The sequence below is a fragment of the Urtica dioica genome, chromosome 6 (assembly GCF_054948205.1).
Source record: "Urtica dioica subsp. dioica isolate 48M chromosome 6, U.dioica_male_clone48M_v1_H2, whole genome shotgun sequence".
Classification (NCBI taxonomy): Eukaryota; Viridiplantae; Streptophyta; class Magnoliopsida; order Rosales; family Urticaceae; genus Urtica; species Urtica dioica.
Window position 1 is genome coordinate 9,640,719 of NC_142761.1, and position 15,535 is coordinate 9,656,253.

A 15,535-nucleotide genomic window follows, 5' to 3' on the forward strand; every position below is an offset into this window, starting at 1 on the left:
CCTTTATTTTAGGAACAACAAAGAGAAAACATTGTCTTTTAGCCTAACATATATAATCGGTCATTTAGCAGTAGGGGAGGCCGAAATTTGCTCAGTGCAAGACCCAATCGATTTAAACTCATTTAACTCTTATTTACTTGTCCAAAAATAAATAAAAAAATTTATTTACTTGATCCAACAATAAGTAAACAGTATTACTATAAATATTTATTTAATTCCGCAAATACCCGTTTTTCAGAATTAATGTTGTCAATCACAATTACAGCTTTGTGAGATAATAATAATGAAATCATTACTATTAGAAAGTTGTTATTCGCCTTTATCAAAGCCGAATCAGGGACGATGGACCTAGTATTTGAAGTTTAACAATCTCAATCAAAAGACGAAATAGTCCTTTCTCTTTTACGTATCGAGTTGTCTAATCTTGGTCAGTACTCTACCGTGTAAAGCCAAGACTACACCCTTCTTTAATAATAGAAATATATTTACTCATCGTGACGAGTGTCCACTTATTTAGTCAGTACGTGATCATGATCCTCCAGGTTCAACCCGTATCGAGATAGATCAATTTGTTTTGTTATACCTTTCTCGTTACATATATACCCTAAGCACAATTGCTTCACCAGCGAAAGATTCTTATGAACGTAAGCCAACGTCGAAAGTGTGCGCAATCAATCGGTTCTGGAATAAACCCTTTGGTGAGAGAACATTTACCTTCTTTCAGGAATGCTGGATTCCGTATATGTAAATCACTTCCTCCTACGACCATGTCAGCGTTTCATTAGCCTTTAACATGGTGAATCAAAGAGCCCGGTAACATGATCTAGAAGTCCATGATTACTTTTCAGAATTTAGATCAAGCGTCACTGTGACCATCATAAGCGACCACGGCTAGCGCATATCAGTCATCGACCATGTTTTCGTCCACCATCTGAACTCGGATGCCCATCATGCGACGCAGTTTAATACGGAGACTATGGAATGATAAATGTTTGTTAAATATTTGGATTAAGATACTATCGCTTTCAACTCAAAAAGATAATAAATGTCAAAACTTTATTTTATTAAATATTTCAGCGAGAAGTTACACATAATATCTTCTCGTGTGCAATAATTCCTAACAGTTCCTACTGAGAAACAACTTGCAGATATCTTCTTGAAATCTCTTGATGCTAATCAATTTGAGGCTCTTTGTTCTGCTCTTGGCCTCTGCGTGATGAGTTTATAACAATTACTGGGTCTAAACCAGTGTTGCTGTTCATAAGCCCATTTATCTGGTTGGCCCATTTGACCATACTATAGTGTTTCTATTATTATTCAATTTTTCTCAATGACCATGTGTTCTGGTTGGCCCAATCGACGATATTGACGAATTTGCTTCTTGTTTCCTCTTTTGATTTGATCTTGTGTTGCTAGTTGGCCCAACTACTTCTACGCTGTCGTTTTGAGCTTCTGCGCATGTCAGCTCACGCGAGAGATGGTTTATTTTACAAGGAAGTTTATTTTGGTTTCCTTATATTTGAATTTTCGTAGTTCAAATTTTCCAACTTCTTCACTTCCGCCCAGTGTGGAATTTGTGTGTGTATCATTGCGGACTGTATTTTTTGAATTGATCATCTCTTCTTGTCGTGTTTTTTTAGAATAGAGGGAAGTATAAGTGGTGCCATGACTTCTGTTGTTGCTAAGAAGATCGTCAATAACAAGAATGTCGTGAAGAAAGTTGCTCAGACCGAGATGAACATGCATGGTGTTCGTGTTATGGGATTGATCGGTGGAAGACGAGCCGATGATCAGTCTGGAGGTACCTCATCCAAGGAAACCCCCACTAACCAAGGAAAATTCATGGCTTTGAAAACCATGAGGAAAGAAGAATGCTGCTCTATCCATGGGAGACATAACTGATGACGTATCCTCCAGCGAATCCTTCGATGACGAAATTGTGCCTTCATCTTCAGTCATGCTCATGCCCCCACTGAGGATCAGTCCACCAGATCTCCTATCGGGGAACCCATGTGATGGTTCGAGCTATTTATGTTCTCATGGTCTCTAATTATTGTGATGATGTTAAAGAGAACATAGAGGATATGGATGATAAAAGTGATGTTGAAAAAGACTTTGGAGATAGGTCTAGGAATATAGAATAAGTGATCAAGGATTATGACAATCTTGAGTCCCTTTTGGATATTATTGATCCACCAAGTGCTGATGTGATTGGAAGCATACTTAATTTGTCCAATTTTGTGATTAATCACGCTGATGAGAACCGTGTTCATTCGGATGTTCTTAATGTCGAGAAGGATGCCCCCACTCTTTCATAACAGGTTGCTGATGAGACAAATAGGGTTGTGAAAAAAAAAAGTGTCGAGGTACCCGCTGAATTTGTCCCTTGTTGTTGCTGATAAGTCCTCTAAGAATAGGAAAGTTGTTTTTGAAAATTATATTGTGTTGTCTTCTTTGGTGTCCAAGAAAAAAAACTGTTGAGAAGGGAAAGAAGAAGGTCGTTGAGAAGAAGGTCGTTGAGAAGAAGAAGAAGAAGAAGAAGAAGAAGAAGAAGAAGAAGAAGAAGAAGAAGGGTCTGAACGAGAGGAAGTTCATGAAGAAGAAGCATGTGGTTGAAAAAGATGTCGAGAAGAAAGTTGTTGAAATCTTGGATGAAATTTGAGTAGAGGAAGAAGAAGAGAAGTGTGCTGCCAAGAGCTCAAAAGCTGGAAAACAATCCATTGCAGGGAAGAAGCTTCCAAAGAATGTGACTATTGTGACCCTAGATAATGTGTCCTTTCACTCTAAAGAAAATGTGATTTAAGGGGAAGGTTGTGTATCAGCGGAAGATTTTGCTGAGAATGAGCTATTTGAGACTGCTCAAGAGTGTATTGAGATTATGGAGCGGCTGAGTGATTCGCAACTAATGAAGATTGTCATTGGGATTGGCTCTTACTAACCCGAGCTGGTGAAGGAGATTGTGGTGAATCTGTGTACCCATATCAAAAAGCCTAATAGTCCCCCTTTCAGGAAGGTTCATGTGGAGGTTAGTGTGTCGACTTCTTGATGAGGTAGGATCATCAATAACAACTACTTGGGGCGAGGTAGGATCATCAATAATGACAGATTGTCCTCCATGATGACCATTGTTCATGACTTGTCTAGTGACGACAAGAAAGATTGGCAAAATGAGGGGTTGTTGCCTTTAGGATTCTTGAGTGCTAAGTATTTTGTCTTCTACAAGATTGGAATTGCTAACCGAGCCCCATTCTCTCATGGCTCATGTGTCACTCCTACTCTTTCATGCATCATCTATCAGATAGGTATACATGCTGCTTTTGACTTGGAGAGTTTATTTTCGAGCATGTTGTGAAGCACGCTGAATCCTATGTGGTGAAGCTCTCCATTAGTTCTCCCTCTTGATATCTAGGATCCTTCTCTCTCAAAATAGGGATATTTTGCGTGCTGATAATGTTGTTGGTGTAGTACATAGGAAGCTGAATTTTAGTCACAAGTTGTTTGAGGGAAAATATGCCATTGACACTATTATGCCATCTTATGGGCCTTCTATCGGAGTTGAGTTGCAAACAAGTTATGAGATTCTTGATGTGACCCTTCTATCTGGGTGTATGCTCAATCTTGTTCTGAAATCCTTGATCCATGAGGCTAGGGCTCTGCAAGAAATCATCGACACCTCCTCTCGCCGGAAAGCTACTTGTGAAGAGCTTATGGCGCCAACTGCTCGCACTAATGGCGATTCCTCCTCCTTGCATGCGCCTCCTATCAAGGACACTAGCGCTGCCCCTGAAAAAGAAGCCCAAGATCAAGTAGTTGAAGAATCCGGTTCATCTAGTGAAATAGAAGAAGATGATGATGGTACTACTGGTTCTCTTTTTGTCTTCGAAAATTTGATTTGATTTGCATTTTTGTAAGTACTCCGTATGGATTATTCTCTTCGTTTTGTTTTCTTCTGTTATGGATATTTGATATTGCTTTGTTGATTATGTTGTTTACTTCAGTACTCCTTGTGTGTTTATCAAACTTATGCCTCCCTCTGAGTTGGTCTATCATTGCCTTTCATCTAATTATGAGGTAATCAGTGAGAGAGGTAGTTAATTTGTCATTTATTTTGACTTCTTAATTACTAGTTTCTGTGTTGGACTGTCAATTTTTTTTAGTAAGACTTATTCGGATGAGTATTGCTCTGGAAGTGCTTGCCTAAAAAGTAGTCAAAGGTGGAGTTTGTTGTTACGTGTGTTGTTGACTTATTTTTTATGGCAAGTTTATCTCGGCAAGATGCCTTGCAACATGCTCCAGGGTATGTGGAGACATCTTGACAGCTGTGAATAGACTCTGTAGTTTTGGAAAGTTGCTTGTTTTACCAGAATGATACGCGGAAGACATTCTACTTATATTTTCTCTGCGTGAATGGGTAAGAAAACTCTAATTTGACTTCCAGAGCTATTGACCACTATAAAAGAAAACGTTTTGCCCTTAGTGGTCTCTTGGCGCATTCATTCACACAATTAGGGTTCTCAAACGAGCAAGATCGGCGGACTGAGAAACTATTTTTGTGGTGCGTGTGTTGTGACTCTCTAGACGCTATACATGTCTCATCGAACATTAGAGTGTTGTTTAGATTTTTTTGATTTCGTGATTGAGTATTCACGAGCGTTGACATCGAAGATTACCACACACTTATGAGAGTGTTTTGGAGTTGAAGTGAGAAGAGCTCAAATTCAGGGAAGCCTGAATTGAAATTCATGGGTAATAATAGGAAAAATGGCTTGGAGAAGGGGATTGTTCATGTAAGACCATCATGTACTATTGACAAATTTTTATATAGTGAATATTTTTTTTTCAGAAGTCAAATTGTCCTCCAGAGTAGATAACGTTGTACCGAACTGGTTTACCATTCTTTGTGTCATTTATTTTTACGCACTACTTTATATTTTTTGTATATTGCATCAGAACAAATTGTCGCATACATTGATTTTACACTGTGTATGACATCTTATTTTTTATTAAACAGAATTTTACATTTATTTTTAATTTAGATGAAATTTGGTGTTACTTATCACCGCATGCCATATGTGATCGAAAAATAATGGAACTTGGTTGACAATACATGTAGCTACTGTAGCCGACATATTGCACCTAAATCAGTTTGTACTGAAAGCTTTGTTCTGGAATTGAGTTCTCATAATGAGAGATACCGTCTGGTATATTGACATTTTAATACCTTCATTGCTTGGAAATATTCTTACCTTCTTGGTATTGCGCTTCATGGTTGCTTTGAAACGACTCTAGCATGGCATTGAGATTTTATGGATCGGGCGTCTATTAATTTTGTTTCGTTAATTGTATTACCAACAGTCTTTTCTGTCCCAAAACCATGTCATGCAAACAAAAACAAGTGGATATATATTAGAGAGGGACTTCCAAATAAAGCTTTTGATTTCACTTCGAGGACTTTTGTGATCACGTGTTATAACAGCTTCGAAGCTTATGCTGAAGCTAAATAAAATGTTTCGTAGATATTCTATATTTACAACACTCAATTTGAGTCCGTGACTTGAGTCAGACACTAACACAATTCTCTTTTGCTACAATAATGTTATTTTGTACACGTCACGTAGCAATATCATATTTTTAGTAGAACATATATAAACAATTCATGACCAAATTTAACATTATCATACAGAAAGTCCCACTATCCAAGTGTTTATGTTAACGATTAATTAATTGAGTAACTAAACTATCAAAATTAAAAAATTTGCTAAATTGTCAATTTTTGTAAATTTTAAATAAATAGTCACCATCATCGTGGTATCGTTTGGACTTTTTAGCATTTCATTTTTTATATCCTTGGATTATGATGATTTATTTACAATTATTAACGATTATTTACAATTATTAATGTCCTTTTATTTTGTTAATTAAATTTTGTGGTTGTTTACGTAAAATTTATCAAAAATTGGCTATATGACAAAATTTTAGTTTTCATATAGAGCACTAATATAAATCCAATTATCATCTTCAGAAAAATTATTATTTGAATAAAATTCCGTGCTTTGGAATAAATAATAGAACTAAATCAAGCAAACAAATAAAAACGAGTCTCAACATTACTTACATCTTTTATGTATCAGTATAACAAATCAGTTATATTGATATTTATAAATTTCTTTAAAATTATCAGAAGTATGAGTTCTAGATTTTATTTTTATAATATAGAAGAATTAGTTACAACTAGTTAATTCTCTTGCTTTTTTTAAGATTCTAACCAAAATTTTATTTTACTAAAAAAATAGCACATCAAGTCACCGAAGTAAATTAAATTAACTAAAACAGTTTAATTTAATTTATTTTGGTTTAATGAGCTATTTTATTAATAAAATGAAACTTTTACTATTTTTTAAAAGAAGAATATGGGCTTGGAGAATTAGGCTAGTAGCCGAATAGTCCACCATTGTTTTGAAAAATAGTCAAAGTTTCGTTTTTATTAGAAAAATAACAAAAAATTAAGAAAATAGACAACTTAAACATATGATATTGCTAAATGGTCAACGTTTGGTAAATCTTAACTAAATAGCCGTAAACGATGACGTGACCTAATATATGAAAGAGGTTATTTACGTATGTAAATATATAAAATTGACTATTTATATAAGATTTACCAAACGTTGGTTATTTAGCAATGTCATACATTAATATGATTATTTTTCTAATAGACCTAAAAAATAATCCACTATATCGAAATAAACTAAATTAATTAAAATATTTAATTCAATTTACTCTGGTCTGATAGGTTATTTATTTAATAAAATAAAATTTTGACTAGAATTTTGAAGGGAAAAAAAAAAAATAGGCTAGTTGATCAAGTTGCAACCAATTCTTCTAATATATTTCTATCTTTTGTTTTCCATTTGTATATATGTAATAACATATAATATTGAAAAGAAATACTAAGCAAAACTAAAGTTTAACGCACAAAAATTCCAAAATAAATCTAATGCCTTGAATCTTGATATAATATAGTATTATAAAAAGATGATCTCACAACTGACAACATCCTCAACTAATAACTAAACACGCCTATTTTGTAGAATAAAAATGAGTTTGTCCTAAGCCAAATAGTGGGTCTCGCTATAGCCATTTGACTTTTTTCTTTCATTGTCGTAAGCCACGAAAGACCAAATAGATTGAATTGAGAGAGACTACCAAAACATTATTTGCCACATAACAGGTCCTTTCTGGCCCTTGAAAAAGTCCTTTTTTACAACAAATGAATCCCCACTTTTGACCACGTGTTAAATACTATTGGTGCGTTTCTTTAAAACCAGGCACACCATACCAAAAAACAAAAACAAAAAAAATACAAAGAAACAACAAATAATATAACCGTTGTCTCTATTCTCGACTCTTAATATAACCGTTCAAAAAGAAACTTAAAAACAACAGAACAACAAAAAATCGACATGGATAGGTATTTTCCGGGCGATACATTCTGGTACGACGAGCCTATTCCGTTACCGAAAGCCAGCGATTTCGTGAGGTTCGAAGACACGTCGACATTCCGAAGAGAGGCCTCAAACAACAGCATGAACATGAACAAGAGAGTGATTGAGTTCTTGAGAATGAGTAGTGGCGCTAGGAAAATCGGAAGCCACTGGAACACAGCTGAGCAAGAAAAGGAGAGGAGTTTCAGGCACATGATGAGCGAGAGAATGAGGAGAGAGAAGCAGAAACAAAGCTACGTTGCTCTTCACTCTTTGTTGCCACTAGGAACGAAGGTATTTATGTAAATAACGAAGATATATGTACAAATATATTACGTTATATATATATATGTTATGTCAAAGTTTAAAAGTTATGTTATCTGTAGTTTATGCTAAAATGTCGAATGTAATCGATGTACTAATGTATAATTTAATATAAGATTATATAATATTTTTGTTTTCTCATTTCTGTTTTGGTTAGAATGATAAGAACACAATAGTTCAGACGGCAGTGATGAAGATTCATGAGCTAGAGAGTTGTAGAGAAAAGCTGAGGCGCCGAAAAGCCGAGCTCGAGGCAGTTTCTGCGGCGGAAGATTATAATAACATTGAGAAGAGTAATTGGAATAAGTTAATTAGGGTTAAATTTGCTTTTCCTACATCCGGGGTTGATTCTATGGTTGAGCTTCTCAACTGCTTAAAAAGGTTGAACTTGAAGGCCAAAAACATCCGCTCCTTTTTCACCCATGATGAGTTCTCAGCTGAACTCGAAATAGAAACCAAGGTACATAAAAATAAATAAGTAAATAACGAATACTTCTTTTTGTTTTAATATTTCAGTTTATGATTATAATGATCCTGTTCCATGTTGAATACTTCTTGATGATAGAATGGTGTTCCCTAATAAATCTTTATAAATAATCACATTACGATTAATCTCTATGCAATCTGAAAGTGAGAGTAGATGGTACCACAAATCTCAAAACAAATTTAAACTGTTCGCTGGGTAGCGGTACACCATAAATGCGTCAATTGCTTTAAGCAAATGTTTGAAAAATGATCACGAAAATATAATTAGGCCATTTATCGTTGATTTTTTACTTAATTTCTCGGAAGTGACCAAACATAGGCTTTCGTTTTGTAATTAAAAAATATCCGGTGAAAAATAGTCGAAAACCCAAAATTCTGGCCCTTTTATGAAGAAAAAATCGATGAAATTTTTAAACATATACTGGGAGTTTTTTTTTATCGCCGTTATGTTATAGACTTTCAGTCAGCATTAACATAAACCATCAATATTTCTGTAAAAATGAAACCATGGACATAGATTTAAAATAAACCTTAGCACTAACTATTTCTCATATTCTTGGATTTAAAAAAAAAACAAAAGTGTTTCTCATATTCTTAGATAAATTAAATAAAAAATAATTGTTTTTTTTTCTCATATTCTATCTTTCTTTTTTTTTTCTTTTTTTTTTTTATAGAAACATAGTAGGTTAATTAGTTCAGATTAACCAGCATAACGTTGTTACATTTCATGAGTTTTCCAGTAATTAAGTCATGAATATTCTATGTTTGACAAAAACCGCTATTTACAGAAGTTGAAAAGTATGTTTTGTGAATATAACTAAGATTTGAAAAGCAGTGATTCGTTTGGGAAAAAAAATACTTATTTTTTCGAAATAATAATTAACCCTTATTATATTTACTTTCCAAAACTCGTTAAGATATCCATGTGCGCACCAGGTTACTTTTCTCTATGTTTTTTATTTATTTATTCCCTAACCACTTTTATATAAAAGCACACGAAATGTAAAAATGAATAATGTTGATCGGGGAAAAAAAAAGAAGAATAATAATATTAAATTATACTAATGAGTCTGTTTCTTTGTAATCATGTAAAGGTTGAAGCCACGCAGATAGAAGAGGCTATCCAAGTTACACTCTACGAAGCAGATCTGAAGTTTCGTTGCCGTTTCTGGGATTGAAATTGGCGTCTTGATAATATATATATATATATATATATATATATATATATATATATAGATGTATATATATATATGTATGCGTACGTGTGATAGTGTTGATCTAGTCAGCTTTGGCATCACTCTCTTATTTTGACCAACTTGGCTACACTCGTACGTAATCATTGTTCGATTACTACTATATGAAGGTACTATTGTGGAAATTCCTTAGTGGCTATATAGATAGACAATTTTAGTCAAATTAGTTTCAACTTTCAATTGCATTGAAACTGTTTAGCCGTGTGATTTAAACCTAGTGACATATATATATGTATTGTTTAGTTTATAATACATTATTTCTCTTTATTATAACTTGGCGGAATTGATATTTTTATAATTCATGAACAAACTTTTCATTTGACGGCTATATAATAATTATGTTTATTGATGTGTGAAGGTCCAACACATACATAAATGAGATTAGACCACAAATAGGATCTTCTCTATAATCTTATACCAAAATTTAATAAGTCTAATTAAATCCAAAAATATAACTATTCATTTTGTGTATTTGCGTTTTTAACTATTTTCTTTTCTCTATCTCTTTTCTCATTCATTTCACTTTCTTCCTCTCTCTCATCTGTCACGACTCGAATTTCTTGTCGGTAAAGAAAAATAAAAATTGCAGTTTTTTTACGATTCTTCGTCAATCCATCGTTGTCATAATCATCATACCTCTCTCTCTCTCTCTCTCTCTCTCATGCGCAGCTGATTATTTTGTTTTTGAGCTGCTGAATCCTCGCAGCATTCACTTTCGTTCTCATAGAAGTATTTGGATTTTTTTTCATTTGAAGAATTTGAGAATTCGTTTGAAGATTTATTGACATATGGATGTCAATAAATCTTCAAAGATTGTTTGAATTTCTTTAAAAAATTATTGACAAAAATGTCATTAAATGTTCAAACGAATTCTCAGAAGACGTCCATGTCAATAAATTGATAAAGATGTCAATAAATCTTCACACAAAATTCTAGGTTCTTCAAACGAAGAATCTTCGCCCAATGCACTTTTATTTGGCTGAGACCGACAAGATTTTCCAAGCGTGGTAAAGGAGAGAGAGGAAGAAAGTGACATGAATGAGAAAAGTAAAAATAAAAAAATATTAAAAACGTAAATACATAAAATAAGTAGTAATATTTTTAGATTAAAATAGATGAGTAGTCATAATTTTGTATTAAAATAAATTTATTGGATTTTGATCCAAAATTATTGGAATGGTGTAGTATAATCCTTAGATGAATATGGCACGCGTGAGAAATAGATGCGTAAACTTACGACGGGTAATAAACAATTGCAAAATAATCTGCTGAGAAATAAGTAGTTAACATTCGAGACTAATTATAAGAGAAATGGAAGGTTTGACCAGAGACTACATATATAATATATAAAAAGACTAGTCCATATGACCAAAAATATGAAATGCCACGAATTTCCAAGTGCGGTAGTAGCAATTCTGTTTAACTAAATCTGACTTGTACAAAGGCAGATTTTTTATTTTTTTTTTTCTCTTTAAAAAAAAAATATGCCTTGTGCACACTATTATCAGTTATAATCAGGCTCCTAATTCGGAAATTTACAATTGTCAAATAACTTATGAACAACAACAATAATCGATTGTATATGTACCACACTATATTCTTCATATTTATCATTGAAAAATAATACGAGTTTGGCCAAAGTTTAAAAAAAATTAGCCAAATGGTAAATTGCGTGACGTGACAATGAAAACAATTTTCCATTTTGTTTTTAACAATTTTCGTTAATTACTCACTTTTGAAATGTTTTTTTACCTTTCAATCTCATCTAAAAGTCCATATAGCTCCAAAAAAATCACCCTACATAGTCTATTAATATGATATTTGACCTTAAGTCTTTCCCTTTCACTACTTTCTTCTTTTCTCCTTCTCTTTTACACCTTAATTGTGTTTTTGTTTAATTCTTTTTCTTTTAAGTTTTAATTATGCACTAGCGTCTTATTAGGGCTATGATGTAGCCCGGATTGATGTAAAATACGTTGATGATGATCTAGTTTATTTTATTGTTTCCATGTGTATGTGCTTGATTTTAGTTGTGCAAATTGTTATATTCATTGACTAGCTATATTTATTTATTATCTATGATTGTTTGAAGACCGAGAGGTAATAAATAATCGCGCTTTTTTTATAATCAACATGCATTATATAAGTTACTAAAAAACTGTAGTCATTTCATGCAATCTCATGAATTCTCGTGCTCAATGCTTGTACATGTTTTAAAAGTAGGAGTTGATACCGAGAGGTTATATAGTTTCTCAGTTATTTAGGAATGCAATTCACTCACTCGAGAGAGGTTTCGAATTATTTTTGTAAATTATATGAAAACATAATAAACGACGAAATGGTAAGTAAAATAGGGTTTGTCATCATAGTTGCACTGTGGTAATATCGTGACCTTGATTTTTCTCATTTTTTTAAACTGGTTTTAGTTACTTGTGCTTTTTTTTTAATCTAAGACCAACTTCAACCCAAATTTGGTGTGGGAAGTGACACATTTAGTGTGGGTTTGCTCCAACCCACATCAAATTTGGTGTAGATAAATAGTTCCCCACAAAATTTGCATTGATTTTAATAAACTTACATTGACCTATTTTTGTCGCCAATAATTCTCAAAATAATAACAAAACATGCACAATTATTTATCATGATTAAAAGCAGCTTCCATTCTTGAACAAAAGCCTATGACCAATCAAATTAGGATACTTAGGCGTGTTTGGGCGAGAGTTGTGAAACCCCGAAACTTAGCCATCAAGAAATTAGAAATTTGTGATGTGAAATCATAAATTTAGATTATTATTTATTATGGGAATTACTCTCTTGATAAATTACTTGGAAATATATTTCTAAAGTAAACTTATGTTATATAAAGAATAGCTTGAACTACATGATTTGTGTATACACTTTTACAAATGCCGTGTATGTGTATTTGATAAATCAAAGAATTTATGGTTAGGATTAAGTTTTGATTTCTTTTTCATATTACTTGCAATAATTATATTTTCTACTTTAGGAATCATGATGTGTTTTCTATTTCAATGAATTAATATTATGATATATGTATAATATTTATTTTATATATAGGGAAAGTAAAAAAAAAAAAAAAAAAAGTCATAACGTACTAATGGTATCATGGAGCAATTATGACAAAAATATAATTGTTTTCAATTGCTTAAGTTATAAGATGGTTTTTAACGGATTGTCCTTTTATTTTGGGAAGAAATCAAACATTTCCAATTCTATATTTTGTTAACGTGTGACTTCCTTAGCATTAATCCGAGAGAATTAATGTATAGCTTTATAGAGAAATAGAGTTGTTTCAAAATGATTCCTTAATTCTTTTGTCAGACTATTCCTCTATCTATCTTCCCCTTCTCTATGTTCCATCTCTCACTTTCTCTTCCTATACATTTTTTTTAGAAAAAAAACCCCTAGTGATAAGGTAGTCTATCTCCACGTATTGACGTTCTCCATCATTAGAGACGTATCTCTTCCACCAATTAAGAGGTTTTGAACCGAGTAGAGCGTTTTAGCCGTTCACGATCAAAGATCGTAATTTCAATCCCCAGGTGAGAGCAATCTCACTACAGCACGTATTAGTTTTAAATAAAATTATGATGGGTTTTGTGATTCATGACGTGATTGTTTGATAGTATTATGTGGTTTTGTTTATAGTTATAAGCCACGTGATACATGATATGATATGCTTAAGTACGATGATATGATTTATGAGTTGTTATATATTATGCGATGATTACATATCTACGTTTATGAATTTTAGCTTATGATATGTTATGATATGATAAATGATGATGATGGAGTAATAATGACATGTTTTTAAATTTATATGACATTATGTATGTTGATGTTTGCGCATGTCTTTATGCTAAGTAAATTTATGTATGATGTATGAGATGCTAGTTAACGTTTTCTATTGACCTATGTTATGTCTCATATGCATTGGTAAGCTATGTCATGTTATTTTTTTTAAGTTAGAATCATGTCACGTCTGATGTTATGTATGATGGTTATCTATAGTACATGTCATATTTGCATGTCACCTAAATAATAAAGTGAAAAGATAAGCAAGAGAGTCGTACCGCCTCGAGCTATGGAGGTCTGCAAGGAGAATTTTCCGAGCCGACTTATGGGCCCAAATGGGGAAACTTCTCATATGTTATAAGTTCATAAGATTGAGCTAAGTATGGGACCTTGCAACCCCATATCTTTGTTTCCAAAGTGTACACTGAAATTGGTACAACTACTCTAGGGGAGCCCCGAATAAAATATGATAAGATTTATGTTAAGAAAGACATTTTCACCTTTAGAATGAAAATACTAATAATCGGTTCATGCATTGCATTACTCATCTTGTTTTGTGAGTTTTATATTGTTCTCGCTGAGCGATAGCTCATTTCCACGAAAATTTTACGTATGTGCTGTAGGTAAACAACTTACTGCTAAGTGATGAGTATGGACCAGCGGCATCGATAGCAAGAGGGTCGGGTTATGGTTGCAACTACGTAAGAAAGACTTCCGCTAAGCATAAGATAAATTAGATTTAATATAATTTCTAAAATAAAGTGTTAATATAGATTAAGTAGTATGTTATAGTTTTGTATCATTTTATCCCTAGCTTGATTAACAAATTTATTATTATTTATTTTCTATTAAGTTGGTATTAAAATACCAGTTTTCAAGTAAAGGTCAAAATATTTTCAAGTCAAAGATTTACCACGACCAAACTTAAAGTTTAGTTTTTATTCATTTATTTGTTATACTTTTGACCAAATTATTTTGATAAGGACTAGTATGATTTTATTGTTTTATGGTATTTGAGAATATATGTATTAAAATATATATATATATATATATATATATAGATATATATAATCCGCGAATTTCCAGATTTCGATTTTGTAAGAGTATAATATGATAGAAAAAAAATCCTCATATTGTTTTTATACATAATTTTGATAAGTAAAAGAAGTAAGTAAAGTAAGACGGTCTGGGAATCCGGGTCATCACAAGAGTAGTACTAGGATGAGTGCCCTCCCGAGAAGTACTCTTGTCGCATCCCTCCTTTTGAGTTTAATAGTCCGTAAAAGATAATTTAATAGTCAGTATATCATTTTTTTTCTCTCTAGAAAGAGAAAACAGATCTGAAACTTGCAACTTAGGGTATAAAAAAAACCCATTTCTTGCTTGGCTCGTCGCCGCCCCCCGGGTTGCCGGACGCTCCCTGCTGCTAGGTGCCGACCTGGGGGAGCCCAACCCCATCCTTTTCCTTCGGCTAGATTCTTTATAAATTTTCCAACTCATCTTTGTCATCCCTCCTCCATAGTAGCTATTTCCGCACCATCGTTCACGGTGTCGATGATAGCCGGAATGTTGTCCCTTCTTGGTGTTTCCATGTTTTTTGAGGCTGCGGAGCTTGCCGACGAATGCCGAATCTTCTCCGGTCTATGCCTGATCTCCGACCGCCTTCCATTTCCCTGGTGCTTTATGTCTTTCCTAGCTACTTTATTTTCAGGTTGGCGATGTGGAGTTTTGTTGCCGCTTCAGCAAGTGGTCACTATCTCAAGAATTCTGGTGGTCAAACCCGCGTTCGCCGGAAATATTTATGAGGCCCATCAACCTCGGCATCACTCTTCTCTACGACGAGTTAGACCTTCTTTTGGGCCTTGCCTCGATGGTGGTCCCCAACACTAACAACCATTGGCCATGGCTGAGGCCTACGTTGCGACACATATGTTGTCAATGGTGCCCACAAGAAGAGTTGTAGTCTTTATATTGTACATTTGATATAATAAAGTCTCACGAAGACTCTTGCTTGTAATTGCTTATTCATTAATAAAAAGTTGAAATGTTTATTCATTCTTCGTTCTCTGTTTGAAGCTTTATGATAAAACACTAGTCTTTAGTCCATAAACAAACTTAACAACTTACGAAGAGACAAATGTAGATTTGGATGAACAAACTCTTCGTAGTTTGCTT

General features: G+C 33.4%; 1 protein-coding gene across 1 annotated transcript; it reads left to right on the forward strand.

Annotated features, from left to right (window-relative positions):
- The first annotated feature begins 7,350 nt into the window (after window positions 1-7,350).
- BHLH92 (basic helix-loop-helix (bHLH) DNA-binding superfamily protein) lies at window positions 7,351-9,483 on the forward strand. Its single transcript, XM_089617737.1, has 3 exons — window positions 7,351-7,775; window positions 7,963-8,265; window positions 9,386-9,483. The coding sequence occupies exons 1-3, from the start codon at window positions 7,461-7,463 to the stop codon at window positions 9,467-9,469; spliced, it is 702 nt and encodes a 233-aa protein (XP_089473863.1). The 5' UTR covers window positions 7,351-7,460; the 3' UTR covers window positions 9,470-9,483.
- The last annotated feature ends 6,052 nt before the right edge of the window (window positions 9,484-15,535 follow it).